Below are 23,188 nucleotides of genomic sequence, written 5' to 3' on the forward strand. Positions count from 1 at the left end.
AATGACTAGAGTTCCTTATTGTGGTTGTTATTACCCGTAAATTACTTAAATGGTCATTCAATTATAATAAATTCCTTATCAAATATTATTCATTTTCTTCGTCTCAGTTTGTGTTGCACTTTTCGAATTTAGAGAATTCAAATAAGAATTTCTTTGTTAGTAAATTTTTTTCTGTGTGTTTTAATATCTTGGATTATTAAAATTGTGATTTATATGTATTTTTTATGTATTCTTCAACAATCTATATTTTATTTTAATTTTTTTTTTAAATTTCACATTTAAATTTATGATTAAAATTAAACTATTTAACAAAGTGGACATGACGAATTAAAATCATGATGAAATATGTCTTCTTGTATAAAAAAAATTTCGTCTAGTCAGGAAGTTTATCTACCGACTACCGAGTAATTATAGCTAGAAACAAAAAGAGAGAATTAGATTGATTTAAAGGTTAATATATAATTCCCCTTTTGGTCATTCCTCATCCATGTTAACATTAACCTTCTTATAAACTGTTGGTTATTAAGCATTTTATTATTATTTTATATTAAAGTAGCTTTTTTATTTGAGACTTAATGCTGCCAAACCATTTTTTTGGTCATGTTAATGCCAATTATTCTTGGCTTTATTGGCAGATGCCATATATCCTATAACGTTCCAGTGAACGTTGTGGTCAACATCTTGGGCAGTTTTGCATTTCCACGTTAGAGGCATTGGTTACCCCTCTCATTATTCCATTCTTAATTCATCCATTATCCTTGTAACCTATATAACTTTTAAGACCATTATCTTCACTATTTACTACACCATTTATCTTCTTATTCATTGCTAGGAAGACTTCTTCTAGTATAAATAGTGGTGGTCTTCATTTGGTTTATGACACACAAGGAAAATATAGAGTGCATAAAGTTTGTCAAAAAGAGAGTTCGTATTAGTTGAAGGGAGATGTTCTTTTTTTGTGGAGCTTTGGACTCAACTCTTGTCCAAAGTTGTTGAGTTATACTTTGTGAAGGTTGTTGTATCTTGAAGGGGACAAGTCAAAAAGGACTACTGCTGGACCGGTGAAAAACATTTGCTGCAGTGGGCTTGAATCTCCTTAAAGAGAGCGAGATATCCACGCCTCAGCCTGAAGAGATTTATTTCTTCATTTTTATTTTCAATTGTAATCTTGTAAGTTTTTTCACTAACAATTTTAAGGAGATTCACTAATGGCTACAATTGAAAAAACTGCGGATGTCAAGATGGGAGACCTTAACAAACCATTTTGGTTCAATGGTAACCATTTCAAGAGATGGAAGGGTAAAATACTTTTCTACTTAAGTCTTCTCAATGTTTTTTATGTGTTAACTGAGAAGAATCCTAATAAAGTTGATGACACCTCTATGGATGGTGATGAGCTTATTTCTCATCTTGAGAACGTGGAAAAGTACGATGGTGATTCCTATAAGTGACGGTGTTATCTTTTTAGTTGTCTATCTGATAATTTTTATGATTATTATGATAGAACTTACTCTAGTGCAAAGAAAATTTGGAAAGCAGTGCAGAGTAAGTATGATACCGAGGAGGCAGGAGCGAAAAAATATGCGGCTAGTAGATTTTTTCGTTTTCAAATGGTGGACAATAAATCAGTGGTAGACCAAGCTCAAGACTTTATAATGCTTGTTGGAGAGCTTAGGTCCGAGGAGGTTGAAATTGGAAATAACCTTATTGTTTGTGGCATAGTAGATAAACTTCCATCTTCTTGGAAGGAATTTCAAAAAACTATGCGCCACAAACAAAAGGAAACCTCTCTTAAAACCTTTATAATGAAAATCCGCATGGAAAAAGAGGCAAGGGGCCAAGATGCACTTTTACAAACAGAAGAGGACAATGCCACAACGAAGGTAAATTTAATTACTTCAAATAATGCTACTTCTGAATCTCACAAAAATACATTTTTGAAGCATAAGAAGAAAAAATTCAAGAAAAATAATGATAGACCTCCCAAGAAAAATAATGGTGAAAATAACCAAGCACAAAATCAACAAGTTCAAGATAAGGGACCATGTTTTGTTTGTGGCAAGAGTGGGCATATTGCTCGATTTTGCAGATTTCGAAAACGTGGTCCTAACCCTTAGGCAAACGTTACCGAAGAACCTTTTGTGGCGGTGATTACCGAGATAAACATGGTTGAGAGTGTTGATGAATGGTGGGCTAATTCTGGTGCAAACCGTCATGCCTGTTATGACAAAGACTGGTTTAAAAAATATACTTATTTTGAGGAGCCCAAAACCATCATGCTTGGTGATTCACATACTACTCAAGTGCTTGGAACAGGAGATGTCGAATTGTGTTTTACTTCTGGAAGGGTATTAACTTTGAAAAATGTACTTTATACTCCCATGAGGAAAAATTTGATGTCTAGTTTTCTTCTTAATAAAGCAGGCTTTAAACAGATTATTGAATCTGATCAATATGTAATTGTAAAGAAGGGTATTTTTGTGGGAAAGGGGTATGCTTGTGATGGGATGTTCAAACTGAATGTTGAAATGAATAAAGTTTCTACTTCTGTTTGTATGCTTTCTTCTACTAATTTTTGGCATGCTCGTGTGTGTCATATTAATGATCGTTATGTTGGAATCATGAGTAGTTTAGGATTAATCCCAATGATTAAAAAGAATTTTGAAAAGTGTGAGGCCTGTAGTAAAGCCAAAATCACTAAAAGGCCTCATTTTCAAGTTGGAAGAAAAATTGATTTGTTAGAATTAGTTCATACTGATATTTGTGAACTTGGTGGAATTTTAACTCGTGGAGGTAATAGATATTTTATCACTTTCATTGATGATTTTTCTAAGTTTACATATGTTTTACTTGATGAAAAATAAAAGTGATGCTTTTGAAAATTTCAAAACTTATCTCCATGAGGTTGAAAATCAGTTTTGAAAGATAAATAAAAGAATTAGAAGTGATAGAGGCCGTGAATATGAGTCAAATGAGTTTAATTCTTTTGTTAGATCATTGGGAATAATTCATGAAACTACTCCTCCTTATTCTCCTTCATATAATGGAGTAACGGAAAGGAAAAATAGAACTTTGGTTGAATTGACTAATGTCTTATTGAGTCACATGCACCTTTAAGTTTTTGGAGTGAAGCTATTTTGACCGCTTCTTATGTGTTAAATTGTGTGTCTCATAAAAAGTCAAAATTGACACCTTTTGAATTGTGAAAAGGCTACAAGCCAAGTTTGGGATATCTAAGAGTTTGGGATTGTCTAACCTTTGTGAGGCTAATGGATCCCAAGATTTCAATATTGGATAAGAAAGTTTTTACTTGTGTTTTTCTTAGTTATGCTTCAAATAGTACATCCTATAGATTTTTTAATCTTGAAGATATTATTGTGATAGAATCGGGTGATGCTATTTTTCATGAAAATAAGTTTCCTTCTGATTCTAAAAATAATAGGGGTCAAAGGATTGAACAAAATATTTTGTCACCACCTAGTTCTTCTACTTCTACTTTAAAAAATAAAGAAGTTAATGATTTTGAGTTAAGAAGAAGTAAAAGAGCTAGAGTAGAAAATGATTTTGGTCTTGATTTTTATTTGTTTAATGTTGGAGATGACCCTCTCACTTAGAAAGAAAGATTATCTTCACATGATTCTATTTTTTGGGAAAGAGGCTATAAATGATGAAATGGAATCACTAATTTCTAATAAAACTTGGAAGTTAGTTGATTTACCACCGGGTTGTAAAACAATTGGTTGCAAATGGGTCTTACGAAAAAAGTTGAAACTGGATGGGTCTATTGATAAATATAAGGCTAGACTAGTTGCAAAAGGTTTTAAACAACTAGAAGGCCTAGAATTTGTTGATACTTTTTCTCCGGTAACAAGAATTACATCCATAAGACTTTTAATTGCTATGACTGCAATTTTTGATTTGCAAATTCATCAAATGGATGTAAAAACTGCTTTTTTAAATGGAGACCTAAATGAGGAAATTTATATGGAACAAGTTGAAGCAGGCCAAGAAAGTAAAGTATATAAACTTACTAAATCCCAATATGGCTTGAAACAGGCACCAAAGCAATGACATGAAAAGTTTGATTCCTGCATGATTGAAAATGGTTTTAAAACAAATGAGTTTGGCTCTAACATGAATGTTATTGATGAAGCTAAGAATATTCTTAGGAGCCATTTTGATATGAAGGATCTTGGTGAGGCAAATGTTATTCTTGGAATAAAAATAACAAGAACATGTGATGGAATTTTCCTTGACCAGTCACATTATGTTGAATTTTTTTTGAAAAAATATAACTTTCTTGATTGCAAGCATGTTGCAACTCCTTTTGATTCATGTGTTCACTTATTTCCTATTGAAAGTGAAAATTATGTAATAAATCAAAAGGAATATGCTAGCATAATCGAAAGTTTGAGGTATGTGACTGATTGCACTAGGCATGATATTGCATATGCAGTAGGAGTACTTGGCAGGTTTACAAGCAAGCCAGGTAATGAACATTGGCATGCTATAACAATAGTTATGAGATATTTAATTGGAACAAAAAATTGTGGTTTGTTCTATAAAAAATATCTTGTTGTACTTGGAAGGCTTTTGTGATGCAGATTGGAGCACATTATCAGGCGATTCCTGTTCTACCACTGATTATGTCTTTACTTTAGGTGGTGGTGCTATTTGTTGGAGATAAAAAAAGCAAACTGTAATTACTAACTCTATCATGGAGGCAGAACTAATTGCTTTAGCTTCAGCTAGTGAGGAAGCGAATTGGTTAAGAGATTTATTGTTTCAAATACCTTATTTTGAAAACCAATTCCTCCTATTTTAATTCATTGTGATAGCACTGTTGCAATTGGTAGAGTTCAAAACTGTTATTACAACGGTAAATCCAGACATATAAGGAGGAAACACAGTAATGTAAGATCGTATTTGACAAGTGGTACCATTAATGTTGATTATGTCAAATCTTGTGATAATCTTGCAGATCCTCTTACTAAGGCCTTAACAAGAGAAAAGGTCTGGAGCACATAGAGGGGGATGGGATTGAAGCCTACAAATCCTTGAGTCATATATGAGGAAACCCAACCTGGGGACTAGAGATCCTATAACCAGGTTCAAAGGGAAAAACTAATCATATAATGACTTGTTGTGAAAAATGCACTATCTTTTTATTCCCTCCCTATGATGTGAGTGCATTGTTTTCTGTAGTGATTTGTGAAGATTGAGTTGACAAAACTCTTAATGAATAGCTGTAGCCCATATGGGTGGAGTGTTAAGCTTACAGGAGCACTCTCGACAGATTTCACCTATGTGATGTGTGGAAGTATGTCTCTTCTTATGAGAATTGGCTTATTCTCAAAAGCACTCATGAAACCGGGATAACACATGGCCATAACGTTCTGGCTTTAAAGCTCATGTCAACACCTTGATTATTATGTGTGAGCAGTGATATTTTATTTCCCTCAAACAATCATAGTTCAAGTCTGAGACCACTACGACTCTAGAGTAAAAGTTACTATTTCACTAAGTGAAGGTTCAATGCAGAGCACACCTTCATTATGCATAGTAGTCTTCCTTCAGTTGATATACGCTCTTATCTAATATTAAAATGAGTGGGGGATTGTTGGTTATTAAGCATTTTAATATTATTTTATATTAAAGTAGTTTTTTTGTTTGTGACTTAATGCGGCCAAACCATTTTTTTTGGTCATGTTAATGCCAATTATTCTTGGTTTTATTGGCAGATGTCATCAGGGGCGGAGCTACAGTGTTAAATGAGGGTTCGGACGAACCCACTAATTTTTACGTACTAAAAAAACCATGTACAAATATATTTAAATTTTGCGTGCGAACCCATATCACACTAAGGTGGATGGCGCAGTGGTAAGCGTGTGCAACACTGATTATTTGGATGGGGGTTCGAGCCCCACCGGCAGCTATTCAATTTATTATTTAATTCAAATTTTCCGTATTTTCTTATTTTGGATAAAAAAAAATGTGTTTTGTGCCTATCTTTTACTCTCCGTTAATAACTATTAATCTTAAAGATAATTGTAAGTAACCAAAACATAGTGTCCTACTCTAAAACAATATCTCACTATATTGATTTCTTTTGAAGCATTCAATAAAATGTTAAACCCAAAATTTAATTTGTTTAAAAGTTAGGGTTCTAATTTTTACTACCTATTTCATTGCTACTGCTTGTTGTCAAAGTGCAGACCTTTGCCCCGATAAGTACTATTTACTCTTCTCAGTTCCTCCTCGGCTCTCCCTTTTCTCTTTTTTTAATTTGTCTTTACATTGTATAACAATTTATTCAAAGATCTTATTTTTAATCTTTGATTTTAAGACTGTTCCACGTATTAATAATTGATTATATTAATTAAGTTATTGGTTGCTTCTCGGAACTTCAACTTTCAAGGCAACGGTGACTCAATGGTGATGCAAGTAAAACCTTCCCTTTAGGTCCCAAAAATATTAATGGTGAATTTTATAATTTTAATTTTACTTAAAATGATATTGAGATTATGGAAACAAATCTTCAAAATATATACTAAAATATAACAATTATCTACCTTTTTACCAAAAAATATTTTAGAACTTTGAAATAAATAACTCAAATCTTCATATTAATAAATGAAGTGTTTGAAAGTGTACCAAATGATGCATCATTTTTGTTTTCAAAGCATAACAACTTGTCGAGTGAAACTTTAATGATATGCTATATGTTTGTGGTAATATATATATATGTTTGATTGTAATTTTGACGATTGTTATATTAGACTAATATATTGTTCTGTTTTAAAATTTAGAACTCACAAACATCAAATCCTAGCTCCGCCTCTGGATGTCATATATCCTATAACGTTCCAGTGAACGTTGTGGTCAACATCTTGGGCAGTTTTGCATTTGCACGTTAGAGGCATTGGTTACCCCTCTCATTATTCCATTCTTAATTCCTCCATTATCCTTGTAACCTATATAACTCCTAAGAGCATTATCTTCACTATTTACTACACCATTTATCTTCTTATTATTCATTGCTAGGAAGATTTCTTCTAGTATAAATAGTAGTGGTCTTCATTTGGTTTATGACACACAAGGAAAATATAAAGTGCATAAAGTTTGTTAAAAAAAAAGAGAGTTCTTGTTAGTTGAAGGGAGGTGTTCTTTTTTGTGGAGCTTTGGACTCAACTCTTGTCCAGAGTTGTTGAGTTATACTTTGTGAAGGTTGTATCCTGGAGGGGACAAGTCAAGAAGGACTACTGCTCGATCGGTAAAAAACATTTGCTACAGTGGGCTTGAATCTCCTTAAAGAGAGCGACATATCTACACCTCAGCCTGAAGAGATTTATTTCTTCATTTTTATTTTCAATTGTAATCTTGTATTTTTTGTTATCTCGTAAGTTTTTTCACTAACATAAACTAATTCAGAGTGTATGACTGTAAAATCTACATTCCTGCACATAATGACACTACAACTTGCATTCCTTACAATATTTAGACAAATAATTATACTATTTCACTTTCACTGTCCTTATTTCTCCAATATTTTCATCTTTTATATTCATTCTAACATGATCGGGTAAGTTTTCCATCAACTGATTATGCCGATGAGAAAATAGATTCCTTCACATAGCATGTGAGTAAAAGATTTGGAAATGGAGTCCAAGCCATGACTCTTTTGAATCTTGAATGATAAATCGATGGTCTTTATGAATTTGCATGAGAGAGAAAATATAATTAGTTCTTCAAATCAAGCTTTCAATTTTATGGGTGTACTTATACATATAGAATTGGCATATTTTATTTAATAAACTAATAGCATGTTAATTTGGCCAAGTTTCTGAATTCTGAAATCACCATATTTTGAAAGGTATATTTGGTAAGAAATAATCTGCATTTAGCTAGTAAATTTTAAAAGTAGTTTTAAGTAGCAATTGGTATTTGACCAATTTTGTTAAAAGTGTTTTAAGTGTAAAAAAAGTATTTAATTATTTTTAATTATTAAAAGATGATTTTTTTTTTTGTAGAATAGACTTAAACGAAAAAACTGGTTACATAAATTGAAACTCCATTTGTTTCAATTTATTTGATTAATTTTTTTTAGTTAATCTAAAAAATGACATTTTCTTATTTAATAATATTTAGTGACACTATCAATATTTATCTATATGGATCCCACTTATTTGCCAAACGCTAATTTGGTACTCCCTCTGATACAATACAAGTGACTTGTTAGGATGTGACATCCTTAGAAAATATATAAGACTCGTCTATTTTTCAATATAAAATAATGTCAATAATTCATTTATATTGCTTTATTTGTTCCACGTAGGAGAATAGTCATAAAACATGATTTTTATGTGCTATAGATAAAGTTTTAACAATAAAATACTTAACGTAAGAAAATACACAAAACATGATTTGCGTTAATTGATAGGATAAAGACAGGAAATGGGCCTTACTAAATCAATTAACCAAAGTAGATGATGACTCTTTCTTTTGATCACATAAAATTAATAATATATTTTTATTTCTTCATATTTTATTTGTAATTGGAGTTTATTTTTCCTACATTAATTTTTTTTGCAAACAATCTTATTATGTATGCTGAAACATATAAGGGTTGTTTGGTAGAGTGTATTAAAAAAAAAAATGCATGCATTAGCCTTGTGGTACTAGTACCTTGTTTGATATTCTTCTCCAACCTATGTATAACTAATGCTTGCATTCAAGTTTAAAAACGATCAAAATCAAGACCGTCATATTCAAGAATAAGCTCGAAGCCCTTGAATTCAAGTAAAAGTCAAGATCAAGATAAAGTTCAAGTTCATCGAAGATTCATTATTAGGTATAAGATAGTAAACGATAAGGAAAGACAATTTATTAAGAAAGCCATGCTAAAATATATATAGATATACCTTAGCAGGTGTTTATTTTACAACATAACATAGTAGCTAGCCAGCAGGCAGGCTAAAACATAGTATAGTCTAGCTGCAGGCATTATTTGTAACTAGACTTCCTGGAATAAGACATCAAGAGGATTTTCGTTGACAAGAGCCAAACGCCTTTTTCCATTTTGAATAACTACACCCACTTTTGCACAGAAGTTATCATCACGACAAAATGGACAAAGAATAGGGGGAGTAATAGGGCAATACAATAAGTTGTAACCAAATTTTGATGATCTAACAATCTTGAAATAGCTGCTATCTGCTTGCCCTATGGTTCCTCCCGTCTCCAACAACATCGTCCTTGGATGTGCATTTAGATTTCCGACTTTCCAAATTGTATAACTAACACACAATTTCACTGTTGGAATATTGAATTGTATGTTAAGTAGTTGATCTTCAAAGATATTTTTAGATAAAGGAATGAATCTAACGGGTGTACCGCTAGGTCCAACATCGGAATTGTAACGGAATACACCATCTGGACAAGGGGCATCTGAATTTGGGGACTTTCCTAGGTACACATCACCACCTAAGGCACCCCAAAATGTGGAAATAATGCGATAACTCGAATTAGGATTGAGTTTTTTACCATTTGTGTCAAGTACCGGCTTAGGTACAGGAGATTCACTGGGTAGGTTGATGGGATTTTGGGAAGTGAAAGTTGATGAAAACACCAAAATGGGAAACAAACACAAACATAAGAAAAATAAACACTTCATCATATTGATTTTATTTGTGTATTATTGATTGCTTGTGACTAGTTCTCTAGACTAATGAAGCCTTCTATTTATAGAGTGATAACACACTCATATTCCTTGCCATGTTTTAAGCATGTAGTGGTCCGACTAGCTACTCATTCAATTATAATAAATCTTTACCAATTTTTTTTTTAATTTCTTTGTGACAATTCCAGAATTCAAATAAGTTTATTTTTTATCGCAAACTTTTTCATATATCTTGAATTATTAATTATTGTGACTTAAATGTATTTTTTATATGGTGTTCAAATATGTATATTTTATTTTTAAAATAAAATAAAATTTCATGTCTAAATTTACTGTCAAAGTTAAATTATTTAACTCTCAAAATCCGACAAACTGTTCCTCAGATTGGACCCGATGAAATATGTTTCTTTTATCAATAAAATCCGTCAAGTCACAGAGTTTACCTACCAAGTTATTATAGCTAGAAGAAAAGAGATTAAAAAAAATACAGTCCAATAACTAGTGCAATCTAAATCTACTTAAAGAAACCACCTCATGAGAGTTCTGTATTTCTTTCTTTCTTTATTGGTAGCATATTTGTGGATGGCAAATATCCGAAAATTAATTAAAATATTTTTTTTTTAAAAAAAAATCCTTCCCCAAAAATAAATCATTCTCTCCAAGATCTCCCAACTAAAAAATCTATGAAAATAACTTTTTCCCATTTCATAATTTCTTCTTCTTTTCATAATTTTAATGTTATCCAGCTTTGAGGAGTGTTAAGAACATTATCTTTAAAGATCTTTTATTGATAAATATGTATTTAATCTCTAGAATTCAATAAATTCTTCTTAGTAGAATAAGTAAGCAATAGTTATAACTCTAGTAATTATAACTAATTACTCTAATAAAATGTATTCAACATTATATTCTAAAAGTAGAGAGGAAAGAGACAATATTTAGGTTCTGTAATTTTTTGCTGGATATGCTATGTGTATAACAGTGATGAAGTTGATTTTTATGGTGTTAGTGTGGCATTTTAATAATTTAAGAATTCACATATTTTGCATGGCCACATAGATGTTGATTTATGGCCGTTGGTGCACTTCTCATATATGTTACATAATGATGGATGACTTGGCAGTTGATTGTTGCCGTTGAAAATAATTATTGGTGCATTACTATTCAGCATTACTCCAAATGGAGTTAGTGTATATGTTACAATTTTCTTGGTGCATGCAGCAACTCCCAAGCCGTTGGTCACGGGCGTATACTGGAGGGGGTCATCGGGTTCACGTTGTAACACCCCAGAAATTTTTTTGAACTAAGACTTGAACCATCCTTCGTTGTGAGTAGGATTTTACCGAGGAATTAAAATTTCTTAAGTGTTAAGTTCACTAGATGTAGCACCTTAAGTTCGAAAAAGAACTAAATTGGAAATAGCAAAATCTGAAATTTTGCAAGTTATGCTTAAGTATGAGTTTTGGGTCGACTTCAAATGACCATAACTCCTAGCTCCGGATGAGTTAGGTGTGCTACTAGATACCGTAGGAAAGACCTTTGAATTATATTTCCAACGCCGCCGATTTTGCTAAGTTTTGAGGTTGGATGAGTGAGATATGACCTTTTGGAGATAGGCTGTCCAGTTAAGGAAAGTTAGCCGAAAATAAAGAGGGGTATTTTGGTCTTTTCCTTACCCAATCAGATTTAATTCGTTTTTAGTAATATTTTAAGGGTCTAATCCTATTAGGTTCAGTTTTATAATCCTAAAATATGCCTAGGGTTTTAGTTGAGAATTCAAGAAGAGAAAAGAAGAAGAGAAAAGAGGAGAAAAGAGAAAGGATGAAAGCGTTCGTCGAGATTCTTGCATCTTGTTGCGGATTTTCGCCATGGGTTTAATCCCTAAGAGGTATGTAAGCTTCCATAGTGTTGGGTTCTTTCACCCACACGCCAATCATGATTCATTCAGCGTAATTTCGTTCTTGAAATTTAAAGATTAGAGTTCTTGATGAGTTCTTGATAAGTGTTCTTGAAGTTTCATTAAGTTTTGAAGTAAGATTCTGCTTAGGTCAACTTTAAACGACCATATCTCTTAGAATATTAAGAGTTACATGAGCCATAGCCTATCCAATTAAAGGTAATTGAATCTACTTTCCAACCCCACCAGTTTCACGTCAATCTAATATATGAGTAAAAAGTTATGACTATTTTAGTAACCTATACAGTGCTGTTACGAATTAGCCGACGGGAAAATATTAAAAAGAGTCATTTTTGTCTTTTTACCTCCAAGAAACCATAAATGAAATTATTGACTAATAAAAGGCTCAAAACAATCAGATTTTCATCTTCACTAATGAAAATCATAATTCTTGGCCATAGAGATTTCAAGAAAAGAATCTCAAGAAAGGTTTTCTTGATTGCTTACCTTCTAGCTAGGGTTTCAAGCCTTCTAATCAAGTTCTTCTTCAGGATTCTTAAAGATTCTTCAAGAATATTTTTCTTCTAGGTATGTAAGGCTATCATAGTGTTGGATTAGTTCGTCCTCACGCCCTACATCTACTTTCAGATCAGTGAAAGAGTAATCTAGGATACTATCCCTAGATTTGAGTATTCTTGAGATAAGTTGATTTTGAGTTCTTGAATTCACGTTTCTTTTAAAAGTTCTATTCCTAATTATCGAATAGCTATATTGTTATTGAGATCCTTCATATCATGAATCATAACTCTTGAATTCATAATTCAAATTCAAGAGAGAGTTAAGAGTAGAGTTCAAGAAAGCCTTTGAGTTCAATTGTGAATCCTTTGAGATCAACTATCGATTTGAACTAAGTTTTGAGGAAGTAAGTCAGAGAATGAGAAGAGTCACATACATGAGTTTCATAATGTTATGTAGACCTACGAGTCAAGTCGTTCATGCCCATAAATTCCGCATGAACTCCAGAAGTTGAGTATCTTTGAGAGGAGTAGTATCTTCAAGTTCTAAGTCTTGAGTATTGAGTTCCTAATCCCCTTTGAGATTATATTTTTAAGCATGGGACTATTACATGTTACCCACAAAGTCTTTGAGTTGAATTGTTCATGCCCATAATTCCGCATGAATCCTATAAGTCGAGCAGTCTTGAGAAGAGAAGTATCTTTAAGTCCTTAAGTTGAGTCGTTCATGGTTATAATTCCGCATGAACCCTCTGAGTTGAGCATTCTTGAAATGAGTAGTATTATTGAAGTTCTTGAGTTCCAAGTATTTGAGTTCTATCTATGGTTATTGAAAACCTTGCGTTGAGTAGTTCATGTCCATAATTCGGTATGAACCATATTTTAAGAAGTCTTTTACAAACGTTTTAACTTTGTTTTAAGACTTAAGTTTTGAGTTCAGTAAAGAGTAAAGAGTAAAGTTGAAGTTCTTTTCTTCAAAAGTTTATGGGGACTAAGTATTCCCAAAGAGTTTATAAATGTTTTCACATTTAAATAAGAACGGAAACTGAGATTTCCAAAGGGCCTTCGGGCTAGTTTTCAGAAAAGAGTAATAGCTTTCTAATTGAAGCAAGCAGGGAAACTGAGATTTCCAAGATAGCTTTTGAGCTAAGTTTTTGAGCAATTATCTCAAATCAGCAGAAAGAAGTATGTTTTTAAAACATAAGAGCTAATATATTTTTGGGAGTAGTATTGAGCACCGATATGAGGGAGAGTTCAGACAACTCACAGCCCCCATAAACCATGTAGCCATCATGGGTAGAAAAGGGTCATACTTTTTAGATGAACCCTTTTCACATAGACTAGTGGATTCATTAGTAGTTCAGGTCCTATACCTTTGGCCGGGTATAGGATGCGCTGGCAGCGTGAGGTAGATCGTTGTATCATCACTATAGCTCTTATGTGATGGTTGTCGGTTAGAGAAACTCCCACAAAAGTTATTATATTTTTATATACATCAGTTTATTGTATTTTTATATACATTTCAGAGTTATGTTGTATCCCTGCATACACACAGATTCGACAACATGTTTTTAAACAGTTTATTTCTTTATATTGCACTTGTTTTAAATTGCTTTATATTGAAATGAGTTCAGTCATATTTAGTTGAGTATTCGAAGTTGAGTATCCAGAGTCGAATATCATATCTTTGAGTCGAATATCATATCCTTGAGTTGAGTATCTAATCTCGGAGTTGAGTATCTTATCCTTGAGTACTTCTGAGTTGAGTAAGTTTGAGTAGTTTTGAGTACCCTTGAGTATTCCTTGAGTTGAGTAAGTTTGAGAAGAGGTAAGTATGTTTCATTTCTATCAAGTTCAAGCTTATGTTTATGTTTTAGAATTCCTCTTACATGCTCGTACATTCCACGTACTGAGCCATTTGGCCTGCATCTTTTCATGATGCAGACACATGTATTCAAGATCATCAACAGGAGCTTCGTTGATACATCCGAGAGTTCGAGTTAGCTATGGTGAGCCTCCTTGCTTTCGGAGGATTTCATTTACCTTTCAGTTATATCAGTTGTTAGGATGTCATGGGTCTTGTCCCGATTTCCATCTTTATCAGTTAGAGGCTTCATAGATAGTCAGTATAGTTGAGAAGTCTGTATCATTTATTTTATTAAATGTTTTAAAGACTAAAGTTGCCTTTTTATGGCGAGTTGTATATATTTTATTATACAGAGTTTTCTTTGGACTTAAAGTTTGTATTTAAGTTTTATGAACTTATATTTCAGTTTTTAAGCTTTGTATGCTTGAATCAGTTTTCCGCTTGTAGTCAGCCAGGATGAGGGTTCGCTTGGGGACCAGCAATGGTCTTCGAGTGCCGGCCACGTCCAGGGTGTAGGCTCGGGTCGTCACACACGTGAACCCATGGTCCCCTCCCGAAATCATATATAGTAGTGTTATATTTTTTAAAAATATTTAAATATGGATGCGTGAACCCAGACTCGAAGTATCATATAATGTAGTACGATGATGATTGGGTGCACCTCTCTGGGTGAGGTTAGAAATTTGAATCTTTTATCTATCTTGTTTTAGTTTTCTTTCTAAGATCTTGTAGCTGGTTTGGATAAATAAAAGTTAATTTTGGATCTATGATTTTAAAATTTTAATGGTTTCCAGTAAAAAGAATCTAATCGATCAAATTTATGTCTTAGATCCACCTTTTTGTAATAGTGCACCCATTATCTATAAATCCTGAATACACCTCTGCGTTGGCGGCCTAAGTGTCCCTTTATTTTCATTCAATATTCCTCCATTATACCTTGTAACATATGTAACTCCTACGGCTATTATCTTCACTATTTAGTTCCCCATTATCTTCCTATTTATTCCTAGGAAGACTTCTTATACTATAAATATTGGTGGTCTTCATTTGTTTTACATATAAGAAAATACAGAGTGCATAATGTTTGTTAAAAAAAAAAAAGTTCTTATTAGTTGAAGGTAGGTGTTCTTTTTGTGGAGCTTTGGACTCAACTCTTGTCTAGAGTTGTTGAGTTATATATTGTGATTAGGCTGTTGTATCCTGGAGGGAGGACAAGTCAAGAAAGACTACTGCTGGACTGGTGAAAACATTTACTGCAGTGGGCATGAATCTCCTTAAAGAGAGCGAGATATTCGCGCCTCAGCCTGAAGAGATTTATTTCTTCATTTTTATTTTCAATTGTAATCTTGTAATTCTGTTATTTTGTAATTTTTCACTAACCATTTTAAGGAGATTCAAAATGACTATAATTGAAAAAATTGTGGATGTCAAGATGGAAGTCCTTAAGCCATTTTGGTTCAATGGTAACCATTTCAAAAGATGGAAGGGTAAAGTACTTTTCTACTTAAGTCTTCTCAATATTTCTTATGTGTTAACTGAGAAGAATCCTAATAAGTTGATGAAATCTCCATGGATGATGATGAACTTATTTCTCATCATGAGAAAGTGGAAAAGTACGATGCTGAAGAGGCAAAGGGCCAAGATGCACTTTTACAAAAAGAAGAGAGCAACATCACAACAAAGGTAAATTTAATTACTTCAAATAATGCTACTCTTGAAACTCACAAAAATACTTCTTTGAAGCCTAAGAAGAAAAAATTTAAGAAAAATAATAATAGACCTCCTAAGAAAAATAATGGTGAAAAGAACCAAGAACAAAATCAACAAGTTCAAGATAAGGGACCGTGCTTTGTTTGTGGCAAGAGTGGGCATATTGCTCGATTTTGCAGATTCCAAAACGTGGTCCTAACCCTCAGGAAAACGTTATCGAAGAGCCTTTTGTGGCGGTGATTACCGACATAAATATGATTGAAAGTGTTGATGGATGGTGGGCTGATTCTGGTGCAAACCGTCATGTCTGTTATGATAAAGACTGGTTTAAAAAATATACTCATTTTTTAGGAGCCCAAAACCATCATGGTTGGCGATTCTCACAAAACTCAAGTGCTTGGAGCGGGAGATGTCGAATTGTGTTTTACTTCTGGTAGGGTATTAACTTTAAAAGATGTACTTTATACTCCCATGAGAAAAAAATTGATGTCTAGTTTTCTTATTAATAACGCAGGATTTAAACAGATTATTGAATCTGATCAATATGTAATTGTGAAGAAGAATATTTTTGTGGGAAAGGGGCATGCTTGTGATGAGATGTTTAAACTGAATGTTGAAATGAATAAAGTTTCTACTTCTGTATATATACTTTCTTCTACCAATTTTTGGCATGCTCGTTTGTGTCATATTAATGATCGTTATGTTGGAATAATGAGTAGTTTAGGATTAATCCCAATGGTTAAAAAGAATTTTGAAAAGTGTGAGGCTTGTAGTAAAGCCAAAATCACTAAAAGGCCTCATTTCCATGTTGAAAGAAAAACTGATTTGTTAGAATTAGTTCATACTGATATTTTTGAACTTGGTGGAATTTTAACTCGTAGAGGTAATAGATATTTTATCACTTTCATTGATGATTTTTCTAAGTTTACATATGTTTACTTGATGAAAAATAAAAGTGATGCTTTTGAAAATTTTAAAACTTATCTCCATGAGGTTGAAAATCAGTTTGGAAGAAAAATAAAAAGAATTAGAAGTGATAGAGGCTGTGAATATGAGTCAAATGAGTTTAATTATTTTGTTAGATCATTGTGAATAATTTATGAAAATACTCCTCCTTACTCTCCTTCATCTAATGGAGTAGCGGAAAGGAAAAATAGAACTTTGGTTGAATTGACTAATGTCTTATTGAGTCACATGCACCTTTAAATTTTTGGGGTGAAGCTATTTTAACAGCTTGTTATGTGTTGAATCGTGTGCCTCATAAAAAGTTAAAATTGACACCTTTTGAATCGAGGAAAGGTTACAAGCCAAGTTTGGAATATCTAAGAGTTTGGGGTTGTCTAGCCTTTGTGAGGCTAATGGATCCCAATATTACCAAATTGGGTAAGAAAGTTACTGCTTGTACTTTTCTTGGTTATGCTTCAAACAGTACAGCCTATAGATTTTTTAATCTTGAAGATAATATTGTGATAGAATCGGGTGATGCTATTTTTCATGAAAATAAGTTTCCTTTTGATTCTAAAAATAGTGGGCGTCAAAGGATTGAACAAAATATTTTGTCACTACCTAGTTCTTCTACTTCTACTTTAAAAATTAAAGAAATTGGTGATTTTGAGTTAAGAAGAAGTAAAAGAACTAGAGTATAGAAAAAGAGTTTGGTCCTGATTTTTATGTGTTTAATGTTAGAGATGACCCGCTCACTTTGAAAGAAGTATTATCTTCACATGATTCTATATTTTGGAAAGAGGCTATAAATTATGAAATGGAATCATTAATTTCTAATAAAACTTAGAAGTTAGTTGATTTACCACCGGGTTGTAAAACTATTGGTTGCAAATGGGTCTTAAGAAAAGAGATTAAACCGGATGGATCTATTGATAAATACAAGGCTAGGCTAGCTGCAAAAGGTTTTGAACAACTAGAAGGCCTAGAATTATTTGATACTTTTTCACTGGTAACAAGAATTACATCCATAAGACTTTTAATTGCTATCGCTACAAATTTTGATTTGCAAATTCATCAAATGAATGTAAAAAACTTTTTTTTAAATGGAGACCTAAATGAGGAAATTTATATGGATCAACCCGAATCTTTTGTTGAAGCAGGCCAAGAAAGCAAAGTATGTAAACTTACTAAATTTCTATATGGCTTGAAACAGGCACCTAAGCAATGGCATGAAAAGTTTGATTCATGCATGATTGAAAATGATTTTAAAACAAATGAGTGTGATAAGTGCATATATCATTAGTCTTGGAATAATTCACATGTGATTATTTTTCTATATGTTGATGATTTGTTGATCTTTGGCTCTAACATGAATGTTATTGATGAAACTAAAAATAATCTTAGAAGCCATTTTGATATGAAAGATCTTGGTGAAGCAAATTTTATTCTTAGAATAAAAATAACTAGAACATGTGATGAAATTTTCCTTGACCAGTCACATTATGTTGAGAATTTTTAAAAAAAAAATATAACTTTCTTGATTGCAAGCATGTTGCTACTCCTTTTGATTCAAGTGTTCACTTATTTCCTGTTGAAAGTGAAAATGATGTAATAAATCAAAGGGAATATACTAGCATAATCGAAAGTTTGAGATATGTGATTGATTGCACTAGGCATGATATTGCATATGCAGTAGGAGTACTTGGCAGGTTTACAAACAAGCCAGGTAATGAACATTGACATGCTATAACAAGAGTTATGAAATATTTAATTGGAACAAAAAATTGTGGTCTGTTCTATAAAAAAGCATCCTGTTGTACTTGAAGGCTTTTGTGATGCAGATTGGAACACATTATCAGGTGATTCTTGTTCTACCACTGGTTATGTCTTTACTTTAGGTGGTGTTGGAGATAAAAAAAGCAAACTATAATTGTTAACTCTACCATAGATGTTGAACTAATTGCTTTAGCTTCAACTAGTGAGGAAGCGAATTGGTTAAGGGATTTATTGTTTCAAATTCCTTATTTTGAAAAACCAATTCCTCATATTTTAATTCATTGTGATAGCACTGCTACAATTGGTAGGTTCAAAACCGCTATTACAACGGTAAATCCAGACCTATAAGGAGGAAACACAGTAATGTAAGATCATATTTGACAAATGATACCATTAATGTTGATTATGTCAAATCTTGTGATAATCTTGCAGATCCTCTTACTAAGGCCTTAACAAGAGAAAAGGTCTGGAGCACATCGAGGGGGATGGGGTTGAAGCCTATAAATCCTTGAGTCATATATGAGGAAACCCAACCCGGGGACTAGAGATCCTATAACCAGGTTCAAAGGGAAAAACTAATCATATGATGACTGCACTACTTTTTTTATTTCCTCCCTATGATGTGAGTGCATTGTTTCCTGTAGTTTGTGAAGGTTGAGTTGATAAAACTCTTAATGAATATCTGGAGCCCGTATGGGTGGAGTGTTAAGCTTATATGAGCACTCTCGACATATTTCACCTATGTGAGTGTGGAAGTAGGTGGCTTCCTATGAGAATTGGCTTATTCTCAAAAGCACTCATGAAACCGGGATAGCACATGGCCATAACGTGCTGACTTTTATTCTTTTTTACATTTTTCTCGTTTTGTGTTAGATATGTACATATATTTTTAGAAAAAAATTTCTACTTGTGTACCGTATATAATATAAATATAAAATTTATTTTAAAAAAAGTCTTGCGGCGACAAGTAAAAAATATTTTCGATATGTATATATCTAACACAAAACGAGAAAAAAATTTGGAAGCGGAATGTTAGGTAAAGTGGGTAGAATTATTCTTTTTTTAAAAATAAAATAATATCTAAATTAGTATTTGAAGGGGGGGGGGGGGGGGGGGAGATGAAATAAAAAAAATTAAATACTTTTATAAAAGAAATTTAAATAAAAATGCTTTAAAAATGGGCGGGGCGGGGGGATACAGTGAGATGAAGTGATGTAGTGGGGTAAGAAAAATCTTTTACATTTTATTTTATAAAAAAATATTTTTTTTATCTATAATTTTAACTAATACTAATATTTATTTAATTTGTTCCGGCATAAATATGGGATCGGTTGCCACGTTTCGGCATGCTAACTGTTTGGGTTTGGGTTCCATGAGATGACTAATGGTTTGACATAAAATGTGAAGTTGTTCGTTGTTCGTAAATGTTGATGATATTGTATATGTTGATATGTATGCATGTGATTAAAATGTTGTTTGACTTGTTTATGTTGCACTAGTGGGATAGCCGCGTGATCATATCAGTACACTGTGGTTGTGTACTGATTCTGCACACTTGCTCTTATTTTTGCCTGAGTACAGAGCATCTTCAAGCGGCTATTGACAGACCTCGATTAGAAGATCAGTGATCGTTCAAATTCAAGGGTGAGCCAATTCTTCCGGGCTGCCATGAAATTCTCTTTCTTCTATGTCCACCATTTCCGGACTTAGACATTTGTTTAGTTAGTTCATTAGGGTGGGGTTGTATCCTTTCTTGTTTAGACTTGGTTCATTGTTAGATTTTTGGTACATTGACTTTCAGGTTGTAGGTTATTTTTTCCGCATTATTTAGTTCGTTGCTAGACTTTTGTTGGAGTTTATGGGAACTCCCTATTTATTTCCTTATTGTTTGATTTAAATGCCTTAGTTTTTAGATTATTTGCTTGGTTGGGTTGTAGTAGTGGTTCTCCCACTGGAGTGTTAGTGTGGGTGCCAATCACAACGGTGTGGGTCGTGACATTTTTTGTGTCATGTGGCAAATTAGGGACGCATCTAAATTTAGTTAGTCAAGTAGAAGAGTGCTTTTAAGGTTGCCAATGGTTCAGGGCCGAAACTAATAATTTGTGCCAAATTCAGAAGTGTTTTCAATACTTCTCAAATATACGAGGAAAAAAAATTGCATGCATCATTGTATACATTGAAATTTTGTGGGATTCTTCTAGATATGTTTAATTTCAGTTAGAATTTTTAGAGCTAATTCATTCTAAACCCTAGTTTATATCTATGTAGATGATAATATATTTCATTTAAAGAGCCATCTCAAATATATCCCATAAATTAATGGGATAATATTCATAAAGAGACCAAAACATCAAATATTGTCTTTGTCAAAGTCACTGTCTTTCATTCCTAGCAGTCAAATGTATATATTGCAAGAAGGTCTACGTCATCCTCATTCGAGAAATACACCACCAACTATCTTGGATTTATGATTTTTTTTTAAAGAAAAACAGTAAGAAGTGAACAAAATTATTCCACACTATATATTACACCAACATTATTTTTTAATACTAATTTTGTAATTATTTTTTCATATTTTATTTGTGAAGTTTATTTCCCCTACATCAAAAACTATTATAAACAAATATATTGTGTACTGATCCCTAGATCTGATCAAGTTTATTGTGTTAAATTGACCCAAACATACATAATCAGACTTTGCTAAAGTAATTTTTATCCTTAAGGAATATATACCTCCAAATTAAATCCATGTTGCACCCAGTAGGTTTGATACTAATATTCAACATATTATGTAACTTATTTTTTATTTTTACTTTTTATATAGGATCTTATTCACACACCTGATATTTTTATGATAATCGTAATGGTCCCGTTGGTACATCATATACCAATTATTGGCCTTGTAACTCGAGTTTAGCATAACAAGGGAAATTTGGATGCTTCTTTCTTTAATCATATAAAAATCAGATTTATAATTATTTTCCATTTCCAATTGAAATGGTTCCAAGACTTCAATATTTAATTTCTTGCTTCGAATATTTCCTGAGATATCCACATCATTCACGTGGTAGATGGATCCATATGATTAGGAGTGTATAAAACTGAACCGAAAATCAAATCAAATCACAAATTGAGTCAATCCGAAAAAAAATTCAACTAGCGGTTTGGTATTGGAAAAAAAATCCGACTATATTTGGGTTGGTTTGGTTTTACCTAAAAAAATTCAACCCGAGACCAAACCAACCCAACATTATATATGTAATTTTAAAATTTTATTTTATACATAAAAATATTTACTTTGATATAATTTTAAAATATTTCTTATACTATTTCATAATTTTTATCTTTTAATATATTATTTCAAGTTTAAAACTTAGAATTCGGAATTGTCCAATAAAGATTATAGTTTATAGATGTTGATAATTATAATAAAACTTAAATGAAAATCAAATTAATACTAATGCAAAAAGAAAATCAATTCAACACTAAGAATGACAATAATATTGAATATTTGTTCTTTAGTTTTGCATTGGTTTAGACAATTAAAATACATAATCTAATTTTATTTTTCCTTAAATATTTAGTAATGTAACTAATACTTATTAAACTTATTTTAGCATGATTTAGTACTTTTAAATTATGATCATTTTCATTATGACTTTGCAATATTTATTTTATATGATGATTTCATTATTATTTTTATTGAATATTTTTGTGTCATCAGTACTAATCTCATATTTTGTGTTATTTTTTTAAGAAACACGTTAGATAATTGTATTTTAGTTGGACTAAAGAAATATTTGGAGCACAAGTTAATTATATGTTTGTATGCAAACTTTACCGAAAAAATCCAAAAATCTGAAAAAAATCCGAGGTTTATTAGTTTGGTTTGATTTATAAATTTAAAAATTCGACACAATGGTTTGGTTGGTATTTGAAAAACCCGAACCAACCCGAGGGTGAAAAACCCAAAAAAATCTTAATTTTATTAGTTTGGTTTGGTTTAAAATTTAAAAAATTTACACAAATAATTTGGTTTGATAATTGAAAAACCCGAACCAACCCAGTCAGGTACACCTCTACATATGATATGTTCCTTCGAAAAAAAATAGGACCTCTCAAATTCTTTTACGAAATATTTTACTATTATGGGAGTATTTGATACAAAGAATAATATTTTATTTTTAAAAATATAATTTATTACATATATTTGGTAAGGGGGTTAAAAAGAATTATAAGGGAGGTGGTGGAACCAATATTGTAATCTAATTTAACTTTACAAATTAGTCAAATTAACTTTCGAAAAAGTGAAAAAAAAAATGGTTTGTCACTTTTGATATAATTTTTAAATATCTAAATTTTCAAACCTCTTAATGAAAGTCCTAAATTCGCTACACAAATTATGGAATCATAACTCGTGAAAGTCCTAAATTCATCATTCAAATTATGGAATCATAACTTATGAACTTTATGGTGATGAACGTGGACATTACCTCACACTAATATTATATATATCTTAGGGATGAATCTCTTAGATATGCTTAATACGATTATCCCCGCTAGAATGCGGATATTTTCTTGATCAATAAAGACTCTTCCCTTTTCTGCTACCATTCTCATTTTTATTTTTTCTAATAACATATATATTCCATTATTAAATGATGGAATAAAATAAAGTTATAGTATTAAAAGAAACAGATTATAAAGGTAGAACTTGATCCCCCTTCCATCTTGCATAACTACCGACACTGGTTAAGAGAGCAAGATGGACAAACAAAAGAGATTAAGACATCAAATAT

The 23,188-nt window shown here is 32.0% G+C and overlaps 1 protein-coding gene across 1 annotated transcript; it reads right to left on the reverse strand.

Annotated features, from left to right (window-relative positions):
• Positions 1-8,869: 8,869 nt before the first annotated feature.
• LOC125824129 (aspartic protease inhibitor 1) lies at positions 8,870-9,694 on the reverse strand. The gene has a single exon (XM_049503490.1). It carries the CDS (start codon positions 9,674-9,676, stop codon positions 9,014-9,016), a length of 663 nt encoding a protein of 220 aa, XP_049359447.1. The 5' UTR covers positions 9,677-9,694; the 3' UTR covers positions 8,870-9,013.
• Positions 9,695-23,188: the final 13,494 nt, after the last annotated feature.

This window comes from Solanum verrucosum, unplaced genomic scaffold (genome assembly GCF_900185275.1).
Source record: "Solanum verrucosum unplaced genomic scaffold, falcon-dt-bn FXZP01000088.1, whole genome shotgun sequence".
Lineage (NCBI taxonomy): Eukaryota > Viridiplantae > Streptophyta > Magnoliopsida > Solanales > Solanaceae > Solanum > Solanum verrucosum.